General features: G+C 41.1%; 2 protein-coding genes across 9 annotated transcripts in view; both read left to right on the forward strand.

Moving 5' to 3' along the window:
• The first annotated feature begins 448 nt into the window (after positions 1-448).
• On the forward strand, positions 449-7,340 carry serinc2l (serine incorporator 2, like). 2 transcript variants are annotated; one of them, XM_079641072.1, is made up of 11 exons: positions 449-583; positions 1,413-1,574; positions 1,715-1,902; positions 2,005-2,084; positions 2,187-2,324; positions 2,449-2,618; positions 3,601-3,691; positions 4,475-4,619; positions 4,708-4,917; positions 5,672-5,852; positions 6,475-7,340. In XM_079641072.1, exons 1-10 carry the CDS (start codon positions 545-547, stop codon positions 5,808-5,810), a joined length of 1,362 nt encoding a protein of 453 aa, XP_079497198.1. In that variant the 5' UTR covers positions 449-544; the 3' UTR covers positions 5,811-5,852; positions 6,475-7,340. The 2 variants fall into 2 exon arrangements, with proteins under 2 accessions (XP_079497198.1, XP_079497197.1); XM_079641071.1 differs by having other exon boundaries at positions 5,672-7,340.
• A 4,018-nt stretch (positions 7,341-11,358) lies between these two features.
• hivep3b (HIVEP zinc finger 3b) overlaps positions 11,359-26,998 on the forward strand; it is a 39,468-nt gene continuing 23,828 nt past the window's right edge. For 3 of the 7 annotated variants that reach the window (XM_079692436.1, XM_079692438.1, XM_079692440.1), the window contains exons 1-2: positions 11,359-11,644; positions 15,117-15,205. The gene's annotated coding sequence lies outside the window, so the exon portion shown is untranslated. Of the gene's footprint in view, positions 11,645-15,116; positions 15,206-15,534; positions 15,658-26,998 lie in introns of all 7 variants that reach the window. The other 4 variants (XM_079692441.1, XM_079692443.1, XM_079692445.1 and 1 more) reach the window with 2 other exon arrangements.

A 26,998-nucleotide genomic window follows, 5' to 3' on the forward strand; every position in this document is an offset into this window, starting at 1 on the left:
GAATGATTTTACTAAGCCTACTCTCAATCCTCGCTAAAGAATGGATTTAGTATCTGGCACTGACATATTCCATGTTCCTTGTTAGATAGTCTATTAATAACACAATCACTGTTGGCTCCCCACTGAGCTGGTGCACTACCAACAGCAGGGGCTTTGAAGAGGCTTCTTTCAGCACTTGACAGGCTCTTTCTTGATATCCTTGTAGTTAAACCATAGTTAAACAGACACTCAGCTCCTGGGATACGGAGTGAAAGGACAGATGGTTGATGTCAAAGTCCCCACAGTTAGTTTCCCGTTCACTGTACCCTGCAGACACAACTTACAAATATGCAAACATGTGTCATCATATCTAAAACTGCAGTATAAATGTATCTCACAGTCACATGGTTTGGTGGGGCCAGTATCCAACATTTGTTTTATGTTGAAAAGGGTGTCATTTGAGGTAATCGTGAGACTCTTATTTTGAAAAGCGAGTAACTTCCGACTTTCTGTATTCTCCAGGCAGGCGAAAGCTTCCAGTCGACAGTAGGACTTTAATCTGAAAATGGGGGCTTGTCTGGCATTATGCTCTTTAGCCAGCTGTGTAAGTATTTATTTCGTTATGATTTTATCGGTAGGTAAAGCTCGCTCTCGTCGTCCAACCCTTAGGTGAGCTAAACTAAGCTTAGCTGGGCAATATAGCTAGTTACATTAAGCGACAACTTACGTTACCTTCAACATTAAACTAAACCCACTAGAACGAGCCGTACTCGACATACTATAATTAACGCTGTACATTTAAAGGAAGTTGTCTTAGCAATATAGTGAATCAGCAGTGTGAATAGTGATCCAGGAAGTGTCAGAACAGGCCTATATCCTAGAACCATTGCACCGAGCTTATGTTGGATAATGTAGCCTCACCCAAATATCGACTCATCATATGCAAACACCGTTAGTTCCAAGTGGTATGCTTCTGCTAGCTCCATTCTAGGCTAACAGCTGTCTGGTCGATAAAACATTACTGTTACTCCATGCAGTTAAAATTGGCTAGCTACGTCACTGTCAATGTCAACAAAAGAGATGCATGTTTGTTTTTCTCTGTGTTGATTTCTCAAAAGCCAGGTGGAAGTACAGCCCTTGCTACATTTTCTTTGCGAACTGGAATAACATAAGTGTTTTGCCCAATTTTCTTTTTTACTTCAACTGCTATTTAAGTTTTATATGTGAAGTAAAGGCTTATCCACTTAAATCCGTTATTGCAAATTCAACCTCATGGTTAATAATTTACTAGCCGGATTGCTAATGGAACAACATCTAATTACGAATAGCATTCTGCCAAAGAAGTTGCCTGCATTCATTTGACTGTTTCTGATTTTTAAGTGGCTCGAACTCTGTCTTTTCTCTCTCCCACTCATCATCTCTATCATTCCCAGGCGTCCTGTCTGTGTGGCTCAGCACCATGCCTTCTGTGCGGCTGCTGTCCCTCCTCCAATAACTCCACCATCACACGGCTGGTTTTCTCCTTCTTTTTGCTGCTGGGGACCATGGTGTCTGTCATCATGATCCTTCCAGGAATGGAGACACAGCTCCGTAAAGTAAGATCGCTCTTCCTCTGAAATGTGTTACTAAATGCTGTTACTACAGATAAAGTTCTGTAAAAAACGTTTGCACATTCTCTACACTTAATCTTTTCTGTACATGCTTATTAACACACATTTGTCTTGCCGTTCTTTAGATCCCAGGATTTTGCGAGGGAGGAAGTACTATACCTGGTTTAGAAAACCACGTTAACTGTGATGTCATTGTGGGCTACAAGTCTGTGTACCGCATGTGCTTCGCCATGACTTGCTTCTTCTTTCTCTTCGCCGCCCTCATGATTCGTGTCCGTAGTAGCAAAGACCCACGTGCAGCTCTTCAGAATGGGTAAGTGCTTTATTAGGCTGTATGGAATATATGTGTAATGGGATGTGCCGCTTCAGTCTGTCTACTGAACTGATGGTGGGTTTGTTAATGTCTATTTCCCAGGTTTTGGTTCTTTAAATTTCTGATCCTGATTGGAATAACAGTGGGAGCTTTCTTCATCCCTGACGGAACCTTTCACACTGGTACTAACATGTTTTGTATTATTACTATAAACAGTGATATGTTTATTTCTGATCAACAGTTTTAGGAAACGTTATAAGCTGTGTTTGATTTCCTCTTCACAGTGTGGTTTTACTTTGGAGTGGTGGGATCCTTCATCTTCATTCTAATCCAACTTATTCTTCTCATTGATTTTGCCCACTCCTGGAACAAAGTGTGGGTAGAAAATGCTGAAAATAGTGACAACAAATGCTGGTTTGCAGGTACAGCACTCACTTGAAACAGGGGCTTCTTGCCATGTCATTCTACATTATGCAAAATAATAAATATACACTTGCCATAATATTTGAAGCCATTCGTGTTGAGGTATGTTCTTGTCATTCCCAGGCTTGATGTCTTTCACCTTCCTCTACTTTGCACTGTCTATCATTGCTGTGGTGCTCTTCTATGTTTACTACACACAGCCTGATGACTGCACTGAGCACAAAGTCTTCATCAGCCTCAACCTCATCTTCTGCATCATCATCTCCGTTGTCTCCATCCTTCCCAAGATACAGGTAAGGATCAGTCTATGGCCTAATTTAAACTTATCAAGGTATATTATGAATAACTTCTCATCTCATTTTAAACTTCATTTGTTTAAAAGCCTTTCTGCAGTAGATAAATGAGGATAGTTTAGTTTTGCTCTTAAGTTAGTGTTAGGTGCAGTTTCCAAAAGTTATAATAATAATACATTTTATTTGTTAAGCCTCTTTCATACAAAAAATGCAGCTCAAAGTGCTTCACAATAAGGGAATGCATACTGTAGATACTAAAGAGTAGGGCTGCACAATATTGGAAAAAACTGACATTGCGATATGAAAAAATACAGGAATTGAAGAAAAGACAGTTATTTTTGTCCGCAAACCGTCCTTTCTTGAACTTTAATGCTATACCATTGGTATTTTTTTAACTATATTTAACCGGATGAAGGATTTTAGTCACAGAGGTCTGGATCTTAAGTTATCAGAGCAACAAGCTGAGCTAGCTCAGTTAGCAGCGCCGAACTGCCCTGGAGAAACACATGAAACTACTTTATTCAGTGTTTTTACCTTTAATCACCGGGTCCGTTTGCTTTGGAGATTTGATTGTGATTGGTGGTTTGCTGTGCATGCAGAGATTGCATGTCACTCACTCAAGTAACCCTGACATGAGAGTTTTCCTTTTGTAGCAAGCAGCAAAAGAATTGTAACATGACGTGTTTTAGTTAATTTGCTTGCTTAATATCGCACGTCCTAAAAAATAAAAAAAACCGCACTTCCTGCGAGGTGAATATCGCTATTGTCGTCACGACACGATATATCGTGCAGCCCTTCTAAAGAGTATAACGTAATATGAAAAGAGATGTACTTCAACATCTTTATGGATAATCTGAGATATTTCATTTAAGTTTCAGTTGACTTTTTGATAGAAATATAAATACTTTACCTTTCGTTTCAAGGCAGTGGTTGTAACATTTTGGCAAAGTGACTTAATGTATGTTTGTTCTTGTTGTAACAGGAAGCGCAGCCACACTCCGGTTTGCTCCAGGCTTCTCTCATCTCCCTGTACACCATGTATGTCACTTGGTCTGCAATGACAAACAATCCGAGTAAGTGCCTTGCTGTCTTAGTCCACAGTTGCAGCTCTTTTCGGTTGCATCCTCAGTTTCAATCCTACTTACTGTTTTCTGTCAAAATATGTATTTGCTGATTACCTGCTGCAGCATTTTGATCATTCTGGTGAGTTTTCTATGGCATTTTATAGGAAGGAGTGTGTTTTTGCTGATAGCTAACGTTCTTTCCTTGTCTCATTTTATCTGCCATTCCTAAGGGAATGGCAGCAATGGGAAAGATTGTAGTGAAACTAGGGTTTATTTTATCTACACATAGGACATTTAAATCCATTCAGACACAAAAGTGAAAGCGGTATCTGGGAACAGATGCTTATTTTACATCAGGAAACAGACCAATTAGAAACATAGAACACTTCAACATACGATAGCACTGTTGGGATTGTGCTGGTGTTCCATTGTTGTTCGTTACATTTAAAGAAAGCTTTTTTCGAAGACTTTTAGAAGTTTCCTGTGTAGAGGAAAACCGTGGTTTTCATAGTCATGTCAAAGTAAGAGACAGGAATGTAAGAATTGAAAATGATGTAAACTGGGTTATACAAATATTTCAATAGTCAAATCACTAGCTGTTCGGGCCTCTTCAGCGTCAACACTTCAGTTATTTACATATGAAATAACACATGTTCACTTCCATTACAGTCAACACAAGAGTATGTTTAGTGCAGACAAGCTCACTATGTAATGATGTATTTTTAATAACTTATAACTTAACTTAAATATAGTGTATTTAATGTCTAATTCACATGTGCTCTGATGCCTTAGATCGGAATTGTAACCCCAGCCTGTTGAGTCTGGTGTCGAACGTAAGCTCCACGGAGCCCTCCGCTGACCCAGGACAGGTGCAGTGGTGGGATGCTCAGGGCATTGTGGGTCTTATCATCTTCCTCTTCTGCACTCTCTATGCAAGGTATAGTCAAAACCATCACAGATTAGATTTTATATTCAGTTTTGCATTATATTTTATTTAAAACTCTCTGTCTCCTTCTCTTCCCTAGTATTCGGTCATCCAGTAACACCCAGGTGAACAAGCTGATGCAGACGGAGGAGGGTAATGGGTTTGGGGGAGAGGGTGTGGTGGGAAAGGACGGCATACTCAGGGCCATGGACGATGAGGAGGAGAATGTCTCCTACAGCTACTCCTTTTTCCATTTCCACCTCTGCCTGGCCTCTCTGTACATCATGATGACTCTCACCAACTGGTTACAGTAAGTATGTCTCACTTGCCGATTGTTAAATACTACATAAGAGGCAAGTAGGAAAGAGAAGAATCCTCCTGTCCTTCAGACATTTTGGCATGTAACAGCAGGAAAGTTGCATTCCTCCTTTAATTATGGTAGTTTTAGGGTCCTGGTACTGTGCATGCTGCTCTCACTAACATGGTTTACAGGGACACCTAATGGAGCAAAACCATCTTTGACAACATTATTTTAACCTGTGGTTTCTATGCTTGATTTCAAGTCAAAAGGTCAAATGGTCCATTGACTAGAGGGTCACTGGTGATCAACAGATACGATTTTGGTTTGATTTTGTTACCAAATTCTTACTGGGGAAAAAAACCATAAACATATTGATAGCTACAGCATGTGTAAGAGATACAAAAACCAAAAATAATTTTACTTGCAAAATTGGCAGCATTTGAAATAACTTTTTAAGTTGTGAGCCACAGGTTTGATGCTTCTAAGATACTCAGAAGTTGTTGCTCATGCATTGTAGGCCTCCAGCACGGCCACCAGAGGGCACATTGCTTCACCTGAAAGTAATCTATTCCTTCAACTCAGCTTGAATGTGATTTTCTGAAATCAGCTCTATTTAGGAAAAAAGTATAAAAAATGTCCAATAAAGTGCTGTTTTTGATCATTCAAAGACAAAATTCAATTGTAATGTTAATTGTTTAAATACATTTCAGTACATACATGTTGTTGAGTTGGTTTGACTAAATGTTCCCTCTGTCCTCCTCAGACCGGACACCACCACGCAGGCCATGCAGAGCCGCATGCCGGCGGTTTGGGTGAAGATGTCCTCCAGCTGGCTGGGCCTGGGGCTCTACCTCTGGACCCTCATCGCCCCTCTCATCTTCCCTGACAGGGACTTTAACTGATCACCTGGTCCTTCAACTGTATTTGGTTGTTATGTTTTCTTGGCAAGTGATTTAAGCGATATGAAGGATGCTCTGAAGGAAATAGAAAGAATGGTATAAAGGAAATGCTTTTCTTTTTTTTATAATTAATTGGTGTTCTTATGCTTGCGTTGTTTTACTTCACTCAATATGATTCTTTAGTGGGACAATCCCTACAGTTATTTGATATTTGTAAGTGGATGTTTAGTTAGCCTGAAGTTTGGCTAGAATTTTCTTTTGCAAATTACTTACCTTTAATGACCTACTCCCTACCCGCCCTACCTTCTGCTGGATGTAGTCTGAACTATCACAACAACAAGGCACTTACTCGTTACCTCAGACACTTCACTAACAGATTACCTTTTAAAGGGCCTTTTGAGTTCAGTCCTCTGATTGGCCAGGTCTGGTGTCCTTGATTAGCTTGACTTCTTTCATGCTGGGGCAACCAGGGGAACCCCTCTCCGGAGCCCCAGAGTGAGTGGAGTGTGAGAGTTAGATAAGACTAATACGACACGCCCTTCACATCATAACAGGGCTTCCCTCTTGCTGCTCTCTGGATGCAAATCCACGTCATACCACCTTGAGCCGGGGAGTCTTAATAGACCACCAGTGTAATCTCAGCTCTTTCTTCTCTGCTCCAACATAGGATCACTTATCTCCGGTGCTCGGCCTCAGAGACATCTATTGATCTATAGCAGTCAGCACTATGTGATGTGCAGCGGTACGGCTCAGCAGGTGATGGCGTGAAGTTGAACTCTGCAGTGCTCTCACAAATGTCATTATTTCAAGAATGTTGCAAAGCGTGTTATTAAGTGAAAAAAAAGATTTTCCGTTTTTACAATAGTTTACAATGGAATTACAACACATTTCAGGAGAAATACATTGCTGTAAAATGTTTCGGTATATTAACGGTTGTGATGGTGGTGCAATAACTATATGCTTAATGTTGTAGTTAACTCAATTTCAATAAGAATGAAACAGGGTGAAAAAAGAGCAGTATATTTTGTACAAAAAGTCTTGGGTACCATCCTGAAAATGTTATCTTTTGTTATGTTAAAATGTTATGTTTTGCTATTTTCAAAAATGACTATGCCCACTGATATCAGATTTTCCTTTTCTCTGGCTGCATATGAGTATTGTGAATGGAGTTTTTCAAAGTGCTGTGATACATTCAAATCTTTTTTAACGAATGTCTTTATTGAACATGTTAATTGTATTGTACATTTCATCATTATCCCCCTACTTGGGTGAATATTTAGGCACAATATCCCAAATATTTTTGCCACAGTGTTATATTGCGACATGTACCATTTTGAAACACTACAAAGTGCCTTTCTGTAGTCCTGCGGCTCAAAAGGAATTTAACACTAATGCTGACGTGTACCTGTAACGCCTTGCCTTACATTGTGGTGAGTCAGTCATTGCATGCCAATAAGGGATAGGCCTATGACATGAATTCATATTCTAATCCATGAATAAACATTTGTTTTTAATAAAGATAGAAGTCTTTCACTTTCTTTGTCTGAATGGAACCTCAATATTAGCCTTACAGTTGTGTCCCATGAAAAAAGTTGAATGGTCCTCACTTGTTTGTTACAAGAATGCAAGTTTAAAAACAACAAAACATTGAATTAAAAATGAATTACTGGGGTACAATAATTAGCATTGAGGTCAACAATGTTAGGGTTTAGAGGGATTTAGTTGCCTCATCGATGTGACACCTCCCCATCTCTAATGTGTTGCCAGGGTGCAGACAATCAGATTCCTTTCTGTACATCGGCCCATAGATCCAGGTCATGGGATACCAGAGTTTGGGACTGATGGTTTTGTACCCCATCTTGTTCTGTACTCTGGGTGAGGCAGCATGTGTAGATGAAGCTCCGAAACAAGCCATCCATACGCTTGACACATGACTTCACTACCAGCACTTTACGTTGGACGGACACTGTTTGGCCTTTAATCTCTGCTGTGTTTCCCTGTTAGCCTCAATAAACATTAAGACAGTTTCTCTCTCACATCTGTCTTGACCCTTAACTGATGTTGACTTCCTGTCACAGAGGTCCAACGTTATATTGAAAGACTTGTGTATAAATAAATATAGCTCTGACCAGATTTTTGCCCTTTTTACTCTACCGAAGCAGTGTCTGACGTGTCCCTTGTTTTGTCACGGAGACAGAGATTCGTGTGCCAGATCTTTCAGCCACTGCTGTGATATTTCCTTCTCGCCTCGCTGGCAGACGAGGCCTGTTGGTTTTGGACGATACCGTCTCTCAGACCAGTTGGCACTGTCTGGAACTGTTCAGGACACACAACCTCCTGTCGACTTTCAACCCGCCCACAACACCACCCCTCGTTCAGCCTATCCATGGCAATCCTGAGTTGATGAATTGTGTCACAGTTTAGTTGTGAGAATGAATTCTCATTTTCCTTTGCATGGAGTGGAGGAAACAAAGGCTTTCCTGACACTGTAGGAAAAGCAGAGCACTCAAATGTAAACATTCATAACTATATGGTTGTTTTGCCATTTGCCTGAGAAAAATAAATGTACTAAAATAATTACACAAACTAGAGCAACGAACATGAAACAAAACAGAAAAGTGTTTGGTGCCATTACAAAAACTCAAGTTTCAGTCTTTCTGATTGAACACTCTGACTGTCTCACTTTTCCTGTGCCACACTTGAAAGCAGAACATGCAAACTGCACAAATGTTCATAATATTTTAGTTTATTTCAACATAAAATGCTGTTTATAGTCAAAGTCATAAACAATTAAGAAATTAGAGAAATTAGAGGTCAAGAGGCCAAAAACCTTCACTCTCTACAAGTGACAAAATGTAATAAAAAGTAAACTAAGAAAACGTAATAAATTAAAAAAAGACTACACAAAATGAGCCAAAAGAACCAAAGTCGCTCTCTAACAGTAGCAGTCTGTCCACCAACTGTTTTTTTTGTTTGAGTTTTATTGGCTAATCCAAACACAATCTCACTCTTTACTTTTTAAGGAACTGCCTTCAGTCTTGTAAACGTACCAATTATTTTTTTATTTCTTTGTGATTTAGATATATTTATAGAACCAGACTGTGTTTCACGAAACTAAAGAACTCTTTGCACTATACTCTCCTATTAGTCCCATCTGAAATTTAACAGCCACTGGACACAGCCAACAGCATCCGAGAACAAATTAGCTAAGTGTCATAAATCACACTTTTATTTCCCCTGTTATCGTGAGGTGTACTAATAGGAATTAATTTTTTTCTCCTAGTCTGGATTTACACTCGTCTTTCGCCGTTGACTTCAGTGTCATAAATCCCACCTTCATTTCCTCTGTTATCATCAGATGCAATTTGTCGCTGTAATAAGAGATCAGTGTAATTTGCTGATTTTGAACCACTTAGCTCTGCAGTCATGCTTGGTTTGGCGTCCTGGGATTTTTAATTGCAGATTGACTGAAACAATGGTTAACACTTGCAGTGTTATCCCTGACCTTAATCTGTGCTTCATTTTTCCAACATCAGTCTGGAAATGTCAGCGTCAAGTTGTTTTTTGCCTTCTTCTCAAGAATAAGGCCAGTGAGAGACAAAGCTGATCACACTATTTCAGTGTTTTTTTTTAAACAATAAATGAAGCTTGAATAGTACAGCTGCTCCTGATTTGTATAAGCATTGTTATGTGAGAGGATTGCACATCCCTGACCACCTCTTTGACAGATGACTGGAAATGCCTGTCTGAGGTGTAATTGGGTTTTAAGAGTGGGACCTAGGCCCATTAAATTATGTGCTGCATGCAGGGGAACTAATTGAATTTGAGCCCTGCTGGCATATGGCATGTGCACTGGAAACATTTCCCAAACATTAAACCCCAATTAGGCTTTTCAGGATGGGAAACGTGTTGCTCAATGAAAGGAAGTGAAGATGCTGATGCCTGTCAGACTCTTTGCTAGTGTCTGAGTCAAATGTGCATTCATTTATCAGCTTGTTTCTAATTAATTGCTCCATTTCCACTGGACCTTTAGGGTTTTTCTAATTTAGTTTGATTACTTTTATTCTCTGGCTGCAGTGCAATAAAGTCACTAAGCTGGAAGTCTAAAAGTCGGGAAATTTGAGTGTGTGTGGGGCTCTCCTGTGCGCATGCTCCCTCCCCCCAGCTCAGAGGAGCAGCTAATGCAGTTATATAACAGTCAGTGCAGCCGGCGTCTGCTGTGAGCCAAATGCCAGGCCAGTCCTGTTACATAAGCCGTCACAGTCATATTGTAGCAGTACGGAGCGCTCATACCACAGCTTGTCCCTGCACTCCTTCCTCTGTCTGTCTCTCACTGTCTTTTTCACCTCTCTTCTTCTTTTTTAAAAGCTCTCCCGCACCTTCCCTCCCTTCCATATATCCTCTCCTTTCCCTCCCTCTTGTCTTTGCTGTGGAGCTGCTCCAACATCAACAAAAAAGACTTTAGGCTGGACGCAGATTCATACACAACTCTAAAAATATAAGATATAAAAGCTCACATGCAGAGAGGATATTATGATGAGTTTAAAGGCATAATTTGATTTCAATTGACGCATCAGTAACAGCCACTCTCTGCATTCTTTCTGAAACCGACCCTCATCGGGCTCATCCCAGGTATGAGTGGGTCAGATGGACAGGGTCATCAGATCAGCAAGAAAATCACTAAGACCTGTGTGCAAACAAACAGTGTCTGTGACCACTTAACAGTTCATACAGTCATCAGGTGAAGTTAATTGATTGTGGCCTCAAGTCCTGACCTCCATTATATTGTGTGTAATGCCATGTCAGCATCCATTTAGAAGTGATGTGCAAAAATGAAACAACAAATCTACTCAATGGTCCCATTTCCAGAGTTGGAAAGTCCTCATTTGGCTTAACCATTAATGCTACAAAGAAGATGTTGTGTTTAAAATCACATATTGATAGATGTTGCCAACATTTGTGTGACAACAAAGAGCGAAGGAAAAGCATCAAGTGAGTCATGAAATATGATCAGAACGATTATTTGTACGATCGTATTGAGTGTATGTAGTCACCTACATACAAGTGGAGATCTAAATTAGTGCATTCAAATTAATATTTTATATAAGCTCGTCAATGATGGTTGCATTGAAGAGCAGTTTGAGGGCTGGAGGCACAATATAAAGCAGATTCACTGATACTGACACAGGTTCAAAAGGTTTGAAACATTTACATGTATAAACTCGGGTGTGCAAAAAGAAGGTCTGCACATCTCTGCAATCTTGACTATTCATTCTTAGGAGTTGGATGTGAGTGGTGGTATAAATATTATAGTCTATGTGTGGATGAGATATTGCTGCAATATAAAAAAAAAACCTGAAATAAACCAGCTGACATCAAAGGGTGCTACCTCATTCAGTTCCAAATCCTGGTTTAAAGAATGAGGTGGCTAATTAGAATTAAAAGCATTAACCAGGAACTTCTTCTTTCCAACCAATGGCTGCCTCCGTTTCCTCAATAATAATCAGGAGGCGGGCTCGGCGCGCCTGTTGATTGGTGGAGGCAGAGAGGGGGGGCGGCACCCATCGGACCTGCGGTGCTGGGTGGTGCGGAGCCGCGGAGTGTGTTTCGCGTAGGGCGAGATGTTGTTTTGTTGTGGCGATCAGCTGAATGTGCCAAAACTGTCCGGTCTGACACAGCAGCGGGAATCACCCCGGGCCCCCCCGGCTCTGCCCCCCCACAAACGCAGGCGCGGAGAGCGGTTCTATCCAGCATCGCAATCCAGGAAATGCGGACTCCTTCTGGCCCTTTCGCTACGGGATAAATGGCTGCAGCGCCCGTACTGTAGCAGCAAGCTGGTAAATATTACACCGTAACACCACTGCCTGCCTATCACTTAGTTTCCGTTGTGTTGCTGCGGCTGTCACGTTGAGGAGTTGCACGGTGAGAAGTTGAGCGCAGGATCCCAGCCGTGCTATCACAGTGAGAGCGGGGCATGAAGTTGAGGTGCCTCGTTATGTGTTGTGGTGATGATAGTGATGGATAAAGGCTATGGTGAGCTGCAGACAGACAGAGGATCAGTTCAGGGGGGGGGGGGGGGGGGGGTTGGAGAAACTACAGTGCGTGCAGCGCTGCACACACAGCTGACAGCCTATGCTTCATCACGTCTGTCCTTTATAACAAACCTGCTGATGAGAGCAACAGTGCGGACTGACACACACACACACACACACACACACACACACACACACACACACACACACACACACACACACACACACACACACACACACATTTTAAGATCCCCATTAATCCTTCCTGTGAACTTATTTGAAACTGGATAAACCTACACTTCGCAGGTTTGTAGGGGATGACATCATGCTTTTGTACTCTGTTATGTGATAGATGGGTGAAGTTGAGCCAAACAGGTTTATTTTGACGGATGTTTAATCACTCCATTCGTTTTTTTGACTGGTTTAAAGTCAGACACGGGGTTTATATTTACATATCAGGGTATAATGTATGTTATTAGTACATTTGCATACTGACACACTGAATGACTGTTGCCTGACGTGTTCTGTTAGGTCATTTCCTTACATCTATCTTTAAATGTCAGTTCCTTAAGTTTACGCATGGCCTGCTGTGACGATACATTAATATAAAATTCATCAGGTGAAATTAAATAAGATGTTTGATGCCAGACAAAGTCATTGCACTTGTTGTGTCTTTAGTGTGGCAGGAAGTGAGGTAAAGGATGTGTGATTCTCTGCAGAAGGTAACTACAGTGGTTACGCAGCTGTGTGCCCTATAGCTAGGTGCTGCTGAGAAATACTTTATTTTAAATATCAGTGGAGGTTTAATATCTCCTCAGTGGAATTATTTCAGCCATTCCAAGGGAATGTAGATTTGGAAAAAAAAAAAAAAACAGCAATGCAGTATAGCTCTGGGTGCTTACTGTAACTTACAGCATAGAAATACAGTAAAGTGTCAGAGCTTGGTGGTGAGGGGGGCTGAGTGGAGAAAGGCCAATATGCAATTATTTCTTATTGAATCAGCACAAAGTGGCAGCCTTACAGTACTCCACTCTGGCCTGGATCAAGACCACTTGTGGTGCTGGCTGGAGAAAGGCGCTAGCTCAGCAGGCACCCAATGAAAGCATTGCTCCATTTCTTTGCAAGTGTCCAAGATTGTTTGACATCATGAAGCATTTGATCGTTGAAAAAAAAAAGAATCTGGGCTTTGAGGATTACTGCCATTTATGGTTTCAACATGGACGGGGATAAAAGCTGTGAATCAGACTTACTTTGATGTTTATATACCATTGTAACTTGGCTGCAATCTTAGAAGGTGCCTCATTAAGGATAATTACTTTTCTTTTGTGGAAAGCTGGAAGTGAATGTGCTATAATCTGTGTAGCTGTACAACCTGTTTTCATACAAGTTCACAGTTTAACAGTGCCAGGTCATTACAGAAAGCTCTGGTATTCAGTACCGTGGCTGTAGACCTACGCAATGAGTTTGTTCAGGAACAATTAAAGCGAAACATAACTCTCTGTAGGCACCAAAACTAGTTACTTTGACCTCAGTCAGTCAGGCAGGTTGGTGTGTCTATACCGCTGCCACACGGAAAACGGCAGTTTTTTGCCAATTAACACAGAGCCACTCAACACCTTATAAAATATCCCCTACTTTCAGTCCTATGGCATACCTTCTTCACTTCTCTATCTCTAACACACTATCCTGGCAGGTGGTGACGTGTTGCTATACAGTAAATGCATGAGATGCCATCAGCAGCGGGTCCTGTGGGTTCCCTGCTCAGACATTCAGACACACCTCCCCAGATAAGAAGGACTGATAAACACAGCCTCACTGGCGCAAAGGACAAGGGGATGGTCCGTAGTTGTTGTTCTTTTATGAGTAAGAGTGACAGTTAAGTTCAAACCCATGATGTGAAATTAAACGGATGGTGTGACCTTGTAGAAAAAGTTAAACGGATGGTGTGACCTTGTAGAAAAAGTGAACAGTGAGTTGGCAGGGTGTTCCTCTTCACGCATAACTGTTGGTTTCACAGATTCCGCAAAGTATGAAAAAGCATGTATGAGCATGGTTAAAGTTTTGTTTTCTCTGCATGAGCACGAAAGAGGGATGTTATCACTCTCCTACAAGAAAAATAGGCACACACAGAGTGGCACACATCCAGTGAAGGCTGTAAAATCCTGGTGGCTGGTGGACACAACCTTTTTATGTCCCTGCTGATGGTCATTCATTCTGTACTCTGAAGCACCCGAGAAGAATAGAGCCAGTGTAGTGCTGGGAGACCACAGTGAACCAGGAACAAGACTTTGGATACAAAAACAAACACAATCTATAGTAAAATAGTTCTTATCTATTTGAAAAGCCCATGTAGTCTGCTTTCATTTTTGAACATTTCCATTGAAACATTTATTAAATATGGAGATGTCCTGCTTTTCTCAATTTGATGTTTTTTTATCAGGTTCTGGACTGACAAAACAAGACGTTAAAGTCATCACTCTGGATTTCGAGAAACTGTGATGGACATTTTTCACTATTTTGTGCCTTTTGTTTGTAGCATTGAGAAAATGTAAAAAAAAAAACATGTCCAGAACATAATTGTTAATGCACAACATACAGTATGTGCAATCAGTTCTATTGTATTCTGAATAGATGTCATTTAGTTTCATGGCCTCACTGGAGTCAGTGGTTCTGCTTTTTGTGTCATTTGGGTGTGTATGTGTATGTGTCAGGGGGTTGCGGTCGTCCCTCAGTGTTTGGCCTCGACTCAACCTCTCGCCCTGGCCAGTGTGTTAGCTGCCCCTTCAAGCGCAGATAGAATTTCCTTGTGTTTGCCAGAGAGCGACAGTGTATATATGTGTGTTAGTGTGCCGGCCTGGCATGGCTCCCATGTGTGCCAGCCCAGGTTATGTAATTATGCATACAGTATGTGGGTGACGCTGTGCAGTCGGCGCACGTTTTGACAGGGAGGGAGGACACAAAGCAGAGACGTTACTCATTCTAACACTGACCTTCGTGAGAGTTCATCATTAGCTCCTTCGGCACGGTTGGTAGCCAGGAGGAATGTGGAGGGGATATGCTGTTTGTAATGGAAATCCTGCCTCAGAATAAGTCATACGTTTATAACATTACTCCAACTTTTCACAAGGCCATAATTTGTCCCTTTCACTGGATTTCCATTTGCTTTTGTTCTTCTCTGTACATGTTATAATCTGTGTTCTTCTTGTGCAGGTGTTCACTTTCCCCTGTATCCTTGTTGTGCAATATTGATTGTAAGCTTCTTCGCTGCTTACCACAGGTATGTCTGCAGAGGGCTCAGCCAGGAACTCATCGGTGAGGCTTGTGTAACGGTCGAGAGAGGCTGCTACGGACCGCAGGGGAAAAAAAGTAATAACACATGCAGTATCTTATCAATTCCTGTATATTTAGATTTGATTGAAGGAGTTAGACCTCGTCCTCATGAGGTCGGGTGTGTCCCTCTCTTTCTAGTAAGGCATCTGTGTTGCCTTGAAAGATTAGCCATAGACGCACGCCCAGTGTGTTCATTGATCGGTGAAGCAGACGAGGGATTATATTTCGAGCCTCTTCCAAATCTTTGCTTTCTTTCTCTGGCTCCAATGATACACACTCACACTACACAGATTGCATTCTGTAGGTGTCTCACCACAATAATCGTTGTGTTCTGTTCTATATTTTGCTTTACTCTCACCAAAAAGGTCTTCCTAAGTTACATTTCGGTCGCTGGTGTGTATCTGAGTGCCATGATAATGAGAGTGATGTATATGTGTGGGGGAGGATAAGGAAGAAGAAGAAGAAGAAGAAGAAGAGAGACACTATAAGTATACTTTACTAGTGAATACATTTTTCGATTTTTTTTAATTTTTGCTCTAAAGCATGATTCCTTTCCTTGTTTCTTTTCCTTAAGTGACTTATCTCCTGTCTACTCATTCCCTCTCCTCTCTTTTTGTTAATTATCTTCTCCCGTCCACTAGTTTTCTTTCCTTATTCCTTTTTTAAATGTTGTGTTTCTTCTCCTCTGCATTTCTTTCCCTTTCATCTCATTTTGTGTCTTCTTCACTTTTTCTCCTTTCCCCTTGTTTATTCTCTTGTCTTTTCATTTCCTTGGCCTCTGTCTCCACTTTTCTCATTTATTTTCCTCTTCTCTCCTTCTTTTCTGGAGTCCTGTGTTTCAGTAGTAAGGCGTCCCTGCAGTAACTGTGAGTAACGATTGGAGGGGATTTCTGCTCTGCGGGAGGGTAAGAGGGCTTTGGGCGGAAAATTCTTCCAACCCTGCCGCGGATATCGAACAAATCAAGGCAGCAGGCGATGCTCCAGCAAAATCCTCCCCGGCCATGTCCATGAAGCAGAGCAGTTAAACTCACCCCTGGACCCCCTCCTTAAGAGGCACTCTTTAAAAGCCCTGTGAAATCTGTGAAACAGCCTTCAGTTTAATCCAGATGTGTTTAGTCTCTCGTGGTGCTGTCAGTCTGCGGTGAAACAGCTCAGCCTTGAGGGGCTCTCTCACCTGGTGAGCCTTCATGCTATGAGATGTGTTGGCTTGTGTGGAGTTCTGAGTCATACTCCTTTTTTATATTCTGGACGAGATTCTGCGGTTTGATCCATAATGTAGTATATACAAATATCTGAAACAAGTTCTACGTTTGCTTTCTGCAGTGACACACATGCATGTGCATTTGTTATTTACAGCATAATCCCTGAAGGCCTGCTGTGCCCTGACAATGTCAGGTAAGGTCACTTAAAGAACACCTCATTTTAGATGCTGTTAATTATGCAGGAGTGCGGTCGACTGTCTTCACTTGGGAAGGTCATTTTTGCTTCCAACCCCATTAAAGGGCACACATCTACAGAGTTTGGTCTGTGTGCTGCGTTGGGGTAGGATATTGTTCGTTTTTGTTGTGGTTTTGCCATGCTTCTGGTGCTGTACGGGCATCCTGTTTGAGGGTGGAAACCTACTTTAAAAACCTTCAGGTCTCGCTGTTGTCCTCCATTTTATGTCACACTGCAAACAAAGGTGTATTTACACAAGATGTGTTTGTGTACACTGAATGTTTCTGCATGTTTATATATATTCTGTGAATGTTTATGTGTTCGATGTATTTGCTGATGCGTCCATATTGCAGCCCCTAAGCGAGGGCGTCTGATACACCTAATTGAAGGTCAATATTTGCATGAGCATTCCTACAGACAACTTTCCTAGCTTGGTCTAGAGACAGAACACAGGCTACCACTGTACTTCAATAACATCAGATTGCCTGTCATATTCAAGTACAGCAGTGCCAAACCTCTCCACACTATCGTACAGTTGTACTGTGCCAATGTGTTGGAAAGGTCTTTCATAGCCTGCAATTATTCTGCAAGAGATGGAAAGAAGTGGCGATTTTGTAAAACCAATCACCAGCAAAGGCCTTAACGTTGCAAAGTGCACTGCTGCGCTTGCTAAATATAGGGGAATGAACCTGAAGAACACAGCGTATGGCAACTTAAATTCAGCAAACATATGGGAATTTACTTACTTGATAATACATTTGTTATAGACGGGGAGTTAAAACAGCTACATGGACTGGAGGAGAGACAAGACAGGATACAGAATGCAGCAATGAGTCAAAGAGGATTGCTCCTGCAGGTCCGCATCTTTGGAATAGGACTAGAAAAAGGCTGTGAGTTTCTCGAGTGTACAGCTGAAATGTTGGGTCAATTAACCTGTTAAGATCTGAGCCTCTTTTTCAGGTCTCGGGCTCGAAAATGACATTCCCAGAACAAATTACTATATCTTCCCTTTTTAAAAGGGGTAAATTAATACTATTTGTTCTCAAAGCAATGATAAACCTGTGAGTTGGATGTAGAAAAGTCAGAATCAATAAAAAAAAAAAAAAACAGTAAATTCAGATTGAACTAGTAAAAAAATGTGGAAAAGTGTTCTTCCAAAAAGAAAACATTACTTATAGTGAAAACCACACTTGAATGATGGGATAGTAGACTAAAAGATTTAGGAATCCAAACTATAGCATATAATAAGTACCCTGTATCAAGATTGATGCAAATCAAGTTAAATTTCACATCTTTAGAAAAAAAAAAAACTTCTGTGGTCCTTTGGGTGCATTTTCCATATCTCTGGCCCCCCTCGTTCGATTTTGATGATTGACATCTCTTTTTAACCGTTAGAGCCAATAGAATCAAGGAGAAGTTCCTAAAATCCATCTAAACATTACCCATTGGTGAATGAGTGATGCGCAGCCAGAATGCCCCAGAACCGGAAGCTGCGATGCCCTCTGGTAGCTATCATTAGCAGCTAATATGAAAACTCCGTTATTGACATAAAAATTGAATGATGGATTATCAGTAATCATTTCAAAGTGACACAGACACATTGGATTAACTTTCAGCAGCGTTTTTATCGTTCTAATGCCATTGAACACAACTTTTGATCAGAACACAGCAACAGTAAGACTTATTTTCCGATTTGGTCCCGTAAAGCACATTTTTGTTGTTGTTTGTTGTGATTTCGCCACGAGTTCTGATCGCTCAGTGATGATACTAATACCTGTAGAATCTGTGGAATCTCAGCTTGCTAATCAATATCTTGTTTGTGCAGATACGATAAGTAATAAGGTTATTTTAACGTGAGTTCTGTGCTAGTGTTAGCTTTTTTTCGCTCAGGGCTAATTTAGACGCTTCTTGTGAGACTTTTGTTTTGTTTCGGTAAAAATGGTTCGAATCGTCAGTTAGCTGAGTTTCTTCCCGTTAGTCAGGTATGACACATCCATAGGTTTTAAAATGTTAAGAAGCCCTGAGACACAATTTCGTGAAGAAAAGAACCCGCAGCCCCCGGTACCGGGGGCTCTCGGGCTTACTCGGGCTTAACAGGTTTTAAACAATCGACAGAAAAATTCGATCATCGATAGAATTGTTTCAAAAAAATGTAGAGAAATACATGCTACACACTGGTTCCAGCTTCTAACTATCATTTATAATACTGCATATTTGTTGACTTTTGGTCATCAAAAACATGGCTTTCAAGATGTCATCCTAAACTCTACAAAATAATGTTTTGTTTTATTTGACATTTCTTATTGACCAAATGTATCATGTCAGATGAATCAACACTGACATAATCGTTTGTTGCAGCCATAACGTCTACTTTATCAGGCATTTAGTGAACAGAGGAGACTACTTGGTCTCAACAGAATCGAAGGTCAAATGAATGGATAATACTGATAGCTTTTTCCATGTTTAGCTCATTAACTATACATCGGGTCTGAGGTGAACAGAAACTGATTGTAGAGGATATATATCCAAAGATCTAAAGTTGCAAAGCATTAAAAAGTGTCCTTTTTAAATGTTTAGAAAACTGTGGTTTATAACACATACTTTGACGACATATTGGCAGTCATGTGACGAGTATGAGGTTATATTACTGTATTTTCTTTTTTAAATGTTTGTCTTTATCTTTTCATTCCTAATGACACAGAGGTAATCTATTAGCCTCAGTCAAACAAAAGGTAAGACTGCTGGTGAATCATCTCAGGCAGGATCAAACACAATGCCCTGAAGTAATCCTGTGTCTTGTCACCTTGTCATGGTGTATTAACAGTTGAAGACAAATGTCAGCTGATGGTGCTGCTCAGCATAAATCCTTCTGTTTGGGAAGCTATGGATGGATGGAAGAGAACATGTTGTAGATATTCCGCCACACAGAGCTGCTGACACAGACTCACCTATGTGTAATTGAGAAAATAAATATGATAAGGAAAAAAAAGCATGTGCTGGTCCTCACATGGCTTCATGTTTATCCGCTAAAGCTGAAGGTTTCAACACCTTTTGGGGCGAGCAAGGATAGATGGGTTGTGGTAAAGCTGAGGAAAGAGACTGGAATTACAGCAAATAGTTGAGGCTAACGCTTGATAGGCCTATACTCCTGCACAAAGGGTCCATCCATCAATCCATGTTCTATCCTGTACCCTCCCGTTCTGTGAAGGAAGGATCTGCAGCGCCTCAACGTGTATACTAAACTAAAGGGGCATAACAGTGAAGTGAAATTATGTGGATTCTATAAATGTTGTGCTACAGCCAGTGATTATTTTAATTGTCATATAAGCTGCCGGTTCGTTCCTATTAATCATTGATCAATAGAGTGTCACAGTGACGCGTCCTAAAACCCGGAAGTAAGTTAGCATTGTACCACTTCCGGTTCCTTCGACAAAAAAGCAATGCAATTTCTCCATAGGATTTTGGAAAATAGCTCGAAATAAGGTCTGTGGTTGACACAAATTTAAGAGACATATCACGTTTTGTTCTACGACATTAAATACATCAGCAGTGACCCCACTGGTGATTTTTGAAGAGTTTACGTGTCTAAAAAACGATGGTTGTTAACAAGTGGCTGAATAGGACTACAGAAGTTGTCGAAGCCGTTGTACGTCATTACACCAAACACGTAAACACTCCTGCTAAGTTTGTTTTTTCCCCGTGTTCTGCTTGAAAGCAAGTACCTGCCTCCTGCAAACTGTTAAAACAAACGCTTCAACTTGTACAATTTTGAATCTGTATTTTTGAATATGGATCTTAAGTTGCGTGACATTGAAGCAGCGACCCTGCTGTAGTTCGTTTATAGCATAACGTTAGCATTTTGCTTCTGGCGATTAGATTTATGATTCGAAAATTCTAAAAGTAATGTGTGGATATTATCCGGCTGAACAAAACGTGATCCATCTCTGAAATGTGTGTCAACCACAGAACTTATTTCGAGCTATTTTCCAAAATCCTATGGAGAAATTATATTGCTTTTTTGTCTGGAAGGAGTTTATTTCCGGGTTTTAGGACGCGTCACTGTTGCATTCTTTCTCTAATACCTTTCAGAAAGGTGATTTTTCGTTTTGTTTAGTCAGTTAAAAACCCAAAGATATTAAGTTAAATATGATTTATTTTAGAGGCTGAATACTATTTTGCCTGAAAAGCTTATCTTTTAATGATTGAGTATCAAAATAGTTGCCAATTTCTTCTCTGTCAACCGACTTATCAATACGTCGACTAACTGTTGCACGTCTATAAATCTTAACTGATTTAGGACTTACAGCCATAACAAAGACCAAAGCTTTGTGAAATGCACAGTGGCAAATGTTTTAGGGGAAAGGACAGAGAATGCTGTCAGAAGTTCTCCCTCTTGGAGGTGTTACAGTGATTTCTATTATGTAATCCTCCTGTCCTCAACAACCTCCAACAGTCAGCAGTCCCAGTGTTTGCACCCAGGTAGTCCCCCACCTCCTCCCCTTTCCCCCCGCTTTGCACCGTCAGCACAGCGCTAGGGAGCAACCCCAGCTTAGTCACTGCAGACTTTGATTTTTCATCAACACTCTGCAACTCTAATATGCTTAATGGCACTGCGCTCGCCCTCTGAGGACGCCCGTCTTGCCCTCATGTCAGCTGATTGACAGGTTGCTGCTGGGCCAGAGAAGGGGGGGGGGGGGCAGGTTGTTTTAGGGTGTGCACACGGTGCTTCTGGTGCATCTCTGGCCCCAGGGTGATCGCTATATTTCACTCTGACACCCACATCTGTAGGGAGACCAGAAGCTGCACGGCTGCTAGCACCTCCCTTAACTTCTCTTTTTCCATTTTCTCCTCCCTTTCTTTCTTGGTTTTATGGTCTGTATGTATTTATCTCAGAAGCTGATCAGGATTCTCTGAAAGTATCCGAAGCAGCGGGGCTGGTTTCCCACTCACTGTCCCTGAGTAGGGTGTCCATTACGGTGGGGGTGCCTAAATTACACAGAAGAGGGAGATCAGGAAAAACCCAGCGAGAGGTTTGTGGAGGGAAGAGGGCGGGGGGGCCGGGGGCTGGTGCAGAGTGGAGAAATCAATTTGTCTCTAAGCAAAAAAGAGGATGAGACACACATAAAGTACATTGTTGCATGCTTAAAAACAAGAGAAAAAATATGTGTGTGCAAATTAATGATTTGAAAATTGTCTTTATGACAAGGGGTTTAACAACATTGTAAATCTTGAGTGGCTCAGTCAGTAGGGGCTTGGACTGGGAGCTGTACGGTGGCCGGTTCAAGTCCCCGGCCAGACCTAAAATATGGAGTGTGGACTGCTACTTGGAGAGGTCCCAGTTCACCTCCTACCCTGCCGTGGTGCCCTTGAGCAAGGACACCCCCCCTTCACTTCCACTGCTCCTAGTACTAGACTCCTGGTACTAGGATGGGTTATAAGCAGAGGCCACATTTCACTGTGTGTGCTGTGTGCTTTGCATGTGTGACCATTAAAGAGGGTTTCATCCCTATTCTAAATCTTGAGTCCAGCTAAATTCCATTGGAGATATCCGTTGTCAATGTGAAGCATTATATTTTGTTCTCAGACTGTAAGACGGATGGCGTCTCGTCCTGTGAGAGCGAGCTGTCCTGTTGCTAAGCCTGTGACACTCTTTCTTTTATCGGTCATTGTTATGTGTTTTAGACGGGGTTCTCTGTGGCTTTGCGGTGGCAGCGAGGACGGGGAGAAGGCAAAATGTTCTTCTTCTCTCGCTCAAGTGAAGCCGCAAAAGTCAGAAGCTTCATTTCCTTTGCAGAGAGTATCAGTGTTTCATCCCATCAATCTGTGTAATGCACTGTTTATTGCTTTTCTGTGTAACTACAGTGTTATCAGATTATCCCCAGTGCAGTTTTTCATGGCTTACATTGGGTTCAATTGTATTCTGCCAAGCCCTAACTACTTTAGTTAGTGTGTCATCAAACAAGCCTGTATAAAGATTTCCTACAAAAGTTAGAAAGCAAAATTAGTATTTTTGTCCTATTTGTCTCAGGGTGATATTTAATGTCCGTTTATTTTTATCCTCTTGTAATATTGTCAGTAATATTTAGGTTCTTTCTGCCAGTTAACGTTTTTGGGCCTGATTAAAACATCTTTATATACTCGCTTTACAATTCCATACATTTGAATGTGTGCAATATCTGCAAAACTATTGAACTGGATTGTGTTGTTGTTGTGGTCATCAGCACATCATCAATACCATTGTTGGCATGCTATCAGGCTAAACTAAGGTGGAGATGGTGATGTTAACAACAGTGTTCAGCTCAAACAACTGCCTTGCCTGATTGAGGCTTCACAGAGCAGCTTGACGACTCATTAAATATAACATTTCTAAACTTAATTTAAGCCAATATAAAGTCAGACAGGGAAAATGATTTCCTTGCTCTACATTGAACCCTAAAACTGAGAGAAGGTTTATGTTGATGTCTGAGCGAAGGCCAGACTTTCCTTCGAGCAGCCGACTTGAAACGATGTCTTTTAAACGCCTGTTGAGTCTTGCCAGACCACAATGAGTGAACTGCGGCCTGACAAGACCGTGTCTGCCATGACCTGCCTGATGTGATTCTGTCATGTTTGTGACAGTTGGTGGTTCTGGCAGTGTTAGCGCTTATTCGTGTGTGCTTGACCATAAAATCAAGGGAGAGTTGTCACTGGATCTGAAACAGTCCTGATCTACGCTCTTCATAATCACAAACCTCAGCTGGTGAGCTCGCTCTTCACCCAACCGCATTCAATAATTGTGATTTTCTACTTTAGGTTTTCTTCGTTTTGTAGTCCAACTGCTTCACCAATGAAAGTTATCCTACTTGCCAGCCCCCAGATTAGATTTTTGTGGTTTTTAGATTAGATTTCAACTCTCACTGGAGGGCTCGTCTTGCCATTTGTTTAAGTTTTGTGGGTTTGGGTTTATGACTGCCTCATCTGCTATATAAATGTATTATAAACACATTGCTAGATTTCCAGAAAGGTATGCTGATAGTCTTTCATTTAATTTTTAGCTTCAGTATCTGAAATGCTTGATATCTTCACTGGTGTCATGTGTACTATGAGCAGCTAATCGATCAATGTAATGACTTTAAACAGGGAAATTATATTGTATATTATTTTACCCTTTAAATAGTCCTTTTAATAATTCTTTATCATATTTAAGACAATAGAATGATCAAAACCACTGATGAACTATAATTAAGTAAACATTTACTGAAAAAAATATATTAAAAAACTCTGCATTTTGTGTTTTCAAAACTGTTGGAAAGACCTGGGACATTTTTATAGTGCCTGTTGAACAACTGACTGAACCTGAGTGACACAGCTGCCGACCACCAAAAGACAGCTGACGAGCTTGTTTACCAAGCACGTCGTTCGGATTTCGATGTAGGCTCTCGTTGAAATTAATTAAATTACTGACTTGTTGATTATATCACTTACAGTGTAGCATGTATAGTCTGTGTTTCAGAGACAAGACTGATTGAGGCTGCAGGAAATCAAGTAACATGAATCTCTGTTTGTCTTTTATCCATGTCTACATTTTTGTTAATTGTTTGAAAGACAATTGGGCTCTGACCTCAAAATATTTTTCTTTGGCAAACATCATTGAGATTTCAATTACCCTCAGTTAGATGATACATCAGAAAAGTAAGTCATAAGGAACTTTGTGCATGAGAACATATTTGAGTTGCTCCCAACAAACTGGACAATTGTACACCTTGTACTTTATAATAAACATTATACACATACACATTCCTGCCAAAATCCGCTCCAATTTGGAGCTTATCTATTGTGTCTGGACAGAGATCAATAATAAAAAAGGTGCAAAGCTGAATCCTCTGGAGCATGGTGAATTGAACTCAGTCTGCTGTACCTGAGGTTACCCTGAGATATCGGCCCAATCCCAAACCACACCCTACCCCTACACACTCCCCCTCCGTGACGGAGTGAACTCCTTGGAGTGACACTCGCAGCTCAACGAGGCTCCCTCCTGTCAGATGGAGGGAGTAAATACAGCAGCAAGCTTTTGGACAAACTCCCCTCTCTCCGACGGAAACAGGAAATGCCGTAACTGTATTTAACAACGGTTTCAAATCAGCATCTCTTAGACAAAAAAATTAAAATTAATAACTAAAATAAAACTCCAAACATCTTTAATTCTGTTACTTTTTTGTAAAGCTCTTTTAGTTTTAAACCTGATGTTTATAAGTTTCTTAATTTTTGCAACAATCTGTAAATATACACAACTTTATAATAAAATGCACACATTTACCTTTTTCTAGACTAAACACAGGTATGATCCTAAGTTAAAACATATGAGGTTATCATGAGGTTGTGAACATCGCAGTTTATCAGTGGATGTTTGCTGGAACTGTTTGTAAACAGAGTGTTTCCTGACGGACACACACAGCGTTGAGTCCGTTCAGGCAGAGACCGGTCTCTCCATGTCAGCACCGATGCAGACTCGCTGTTTGAGGGCTTGATAGCCCACTCCCCCTCCACACCGCTCCACACTCGTTGGTTTGGAAAAGCACTTAATGTGGCGGACCCTCCGCGCGAACGTGCAAACGAATGGGTAGTGTGTAGGGGTAGGGTGTAGGGGGCGGTTTGGGATTGGGCCATCATGACAGCTCTTAAAGTAAACACTCAATGGGGAACATTTTACAAGGTAACTTAATGATGAGTGTGTATTTCCATACAGGGAGGCCAGTGAAGCCTGACTTAAGGCATGTTCAGGGACACTGCAGCTTCAACCTGTATTGGATGACAAATTAGCCGTACGTAACCGGGTAAGGACTAACAGGAAATCAATGCATCCAGCCACCTATCCTACATCAATACAGTGTCTCACGTTCCCGCCATAAGCCTCCTCGTCAAACTGTCTTTCTCTATCTTTCTTTTCTGGCTTTATATCTGCAGTGTGCTTCTTTGAAAGCCACAGCATCTCTATTTTAAGGACCTCTTTGTTTTCTGCTTTGTATTCAAATGATCAGGCTCACACAGGCAGGAGGATGCAGCTCTGAGGATGAGCAGGTTGGTGGGGAGAGGCAGGAAGAGAAAAATAGGTTTTTGAGTATTTATTTTTTGTACCGAAATGTTGGATCTCATGTTTTTATAGCAAATAACTTATTTTACAGACTTCTTTGTAGTGAGAGTTTTGGTGAAGAAATTGGACGCCAGTGTTTGCTTGTCCCTGGCGCTTTGTTACTAAGCAGCGTGCAAGTATTGACACTCCTCTTGACACCTTAATCCTTTTTGATGTTGTGTTTACAGTACAGTAAGGCTCTGTATCTTTAGCAATCTGTTGTTAAAAACTGTTACTGTAAAGATAAGATCAGAAGTAAAGCTGCAGGATGATTTAACAATTTCGATGAGTCAGGCAAATTACATATATGTTACACTGATAAAACTGTGTAAAAATACTTGATGTAATATTTCCATCCATGCAGTTTTACTGGGATCTTTGAGTGAGCCTCAATGTCTCTACAATGGAGATAATAGTCGTGGGGCTTGAAAATAATAAATTAAAAACATCTTTAGCAACTTAGAAACAGCGTATTCATTATTTGGAAGAATTTAAAGAACACACTGTCAGCAAAAGTCAAAGGAATAATGTCTTGGGAGTGTGGAAAGAGATATTGAATAATATAATCAGATTGAATCCCAAAATCTGGATCCGACACTCCAGAGATAAGTTAGAAAGCATGTTCTGGTGAATTAAGCGTTTGTATTTATGTCAATAATAATTTTTGAAAAACACAAAAACCCATTGTATATCCATGCAGTAAGCAACCTTCACTGCAGGTTATAGTGACTGTACCAAGAGACTGTTTTAGCTATCCTTGATTGTCGTGTGTGATTGATGAGCTGTCTCACTCAGCCCGGGAGCTGCAGTCTCACGCCGCGTACACATTTGATAGCCTTTTATAAGATTGTCTCAGTTGGCAGATAGTCACCCACTACTGTATGTCGGCGCCATGCGCTGAGAAGACGAAATGACCATGTCCAAGAGCTCTCACTCTCCCTGTGTCTCTGCGTCTCTCCCACGCATTTCTCCACATTGTTTTTCTCCTCTATCTTGTTATTCTCTGTCTCGCACTCTCTCTCTCTCCCTAACAAATGCTCTCACACACACCTCCACTTTCAGAGAAACCAACACATAAACACACATGGCATTTGTGTATCGCTCTGGGTTTGAAAGGCAGATGACGAGTCGCTGATGGTCAGGGGAGCCTCTGTTGACAGGCCAGTAATGCAGCAGGGCACCGGGCAGAGTGGGCATCGGGGGCTCACAGCAGAGGAAGGAGAGTAAACCGTAAACCGACACTTAGGCTGAATGGAGTTGTTTGTCACTGTGGGTAGCAATTA

Source organism: Notothenia rossii (genome assembly GCF_949606895.1).
Source record: "Notothenia rossii genome assembly, chromosome: 7".
Lineage (NCBI taxonomy): Eukaryota > Metazoa > Chordata > Actinopteri > Perciformes > Nototheniidae > Notothenia > Notothenia rossii.

What these genes read in the sequence shown, in the direction of transcription:
- serinc2l (XM_079641071.1), top strand. Translation starts at nt 545, where the DNA reads ATGGGGGCTTGTCTGGCATTATGCTCTTTAGCCAGCTGT. An exon ending in TGACGGAACCTTTCACACTG is followed by an intron (nt 2,085 to 2,186) that starts GTACTAACATGT and finishes TCCTCTTCACAG; the next exon opens with TGTGGTTTTACTTTGGAGTG. An exon ending in TTCTGCACTCTCTATGCAAG is followed by an intron (nt 4,620 to 4,707) that starts GTATAGTCAAAA and finishes TCTCTTCCCTAG; the next exon opens with TATTCGGTCATCCAGTAACA.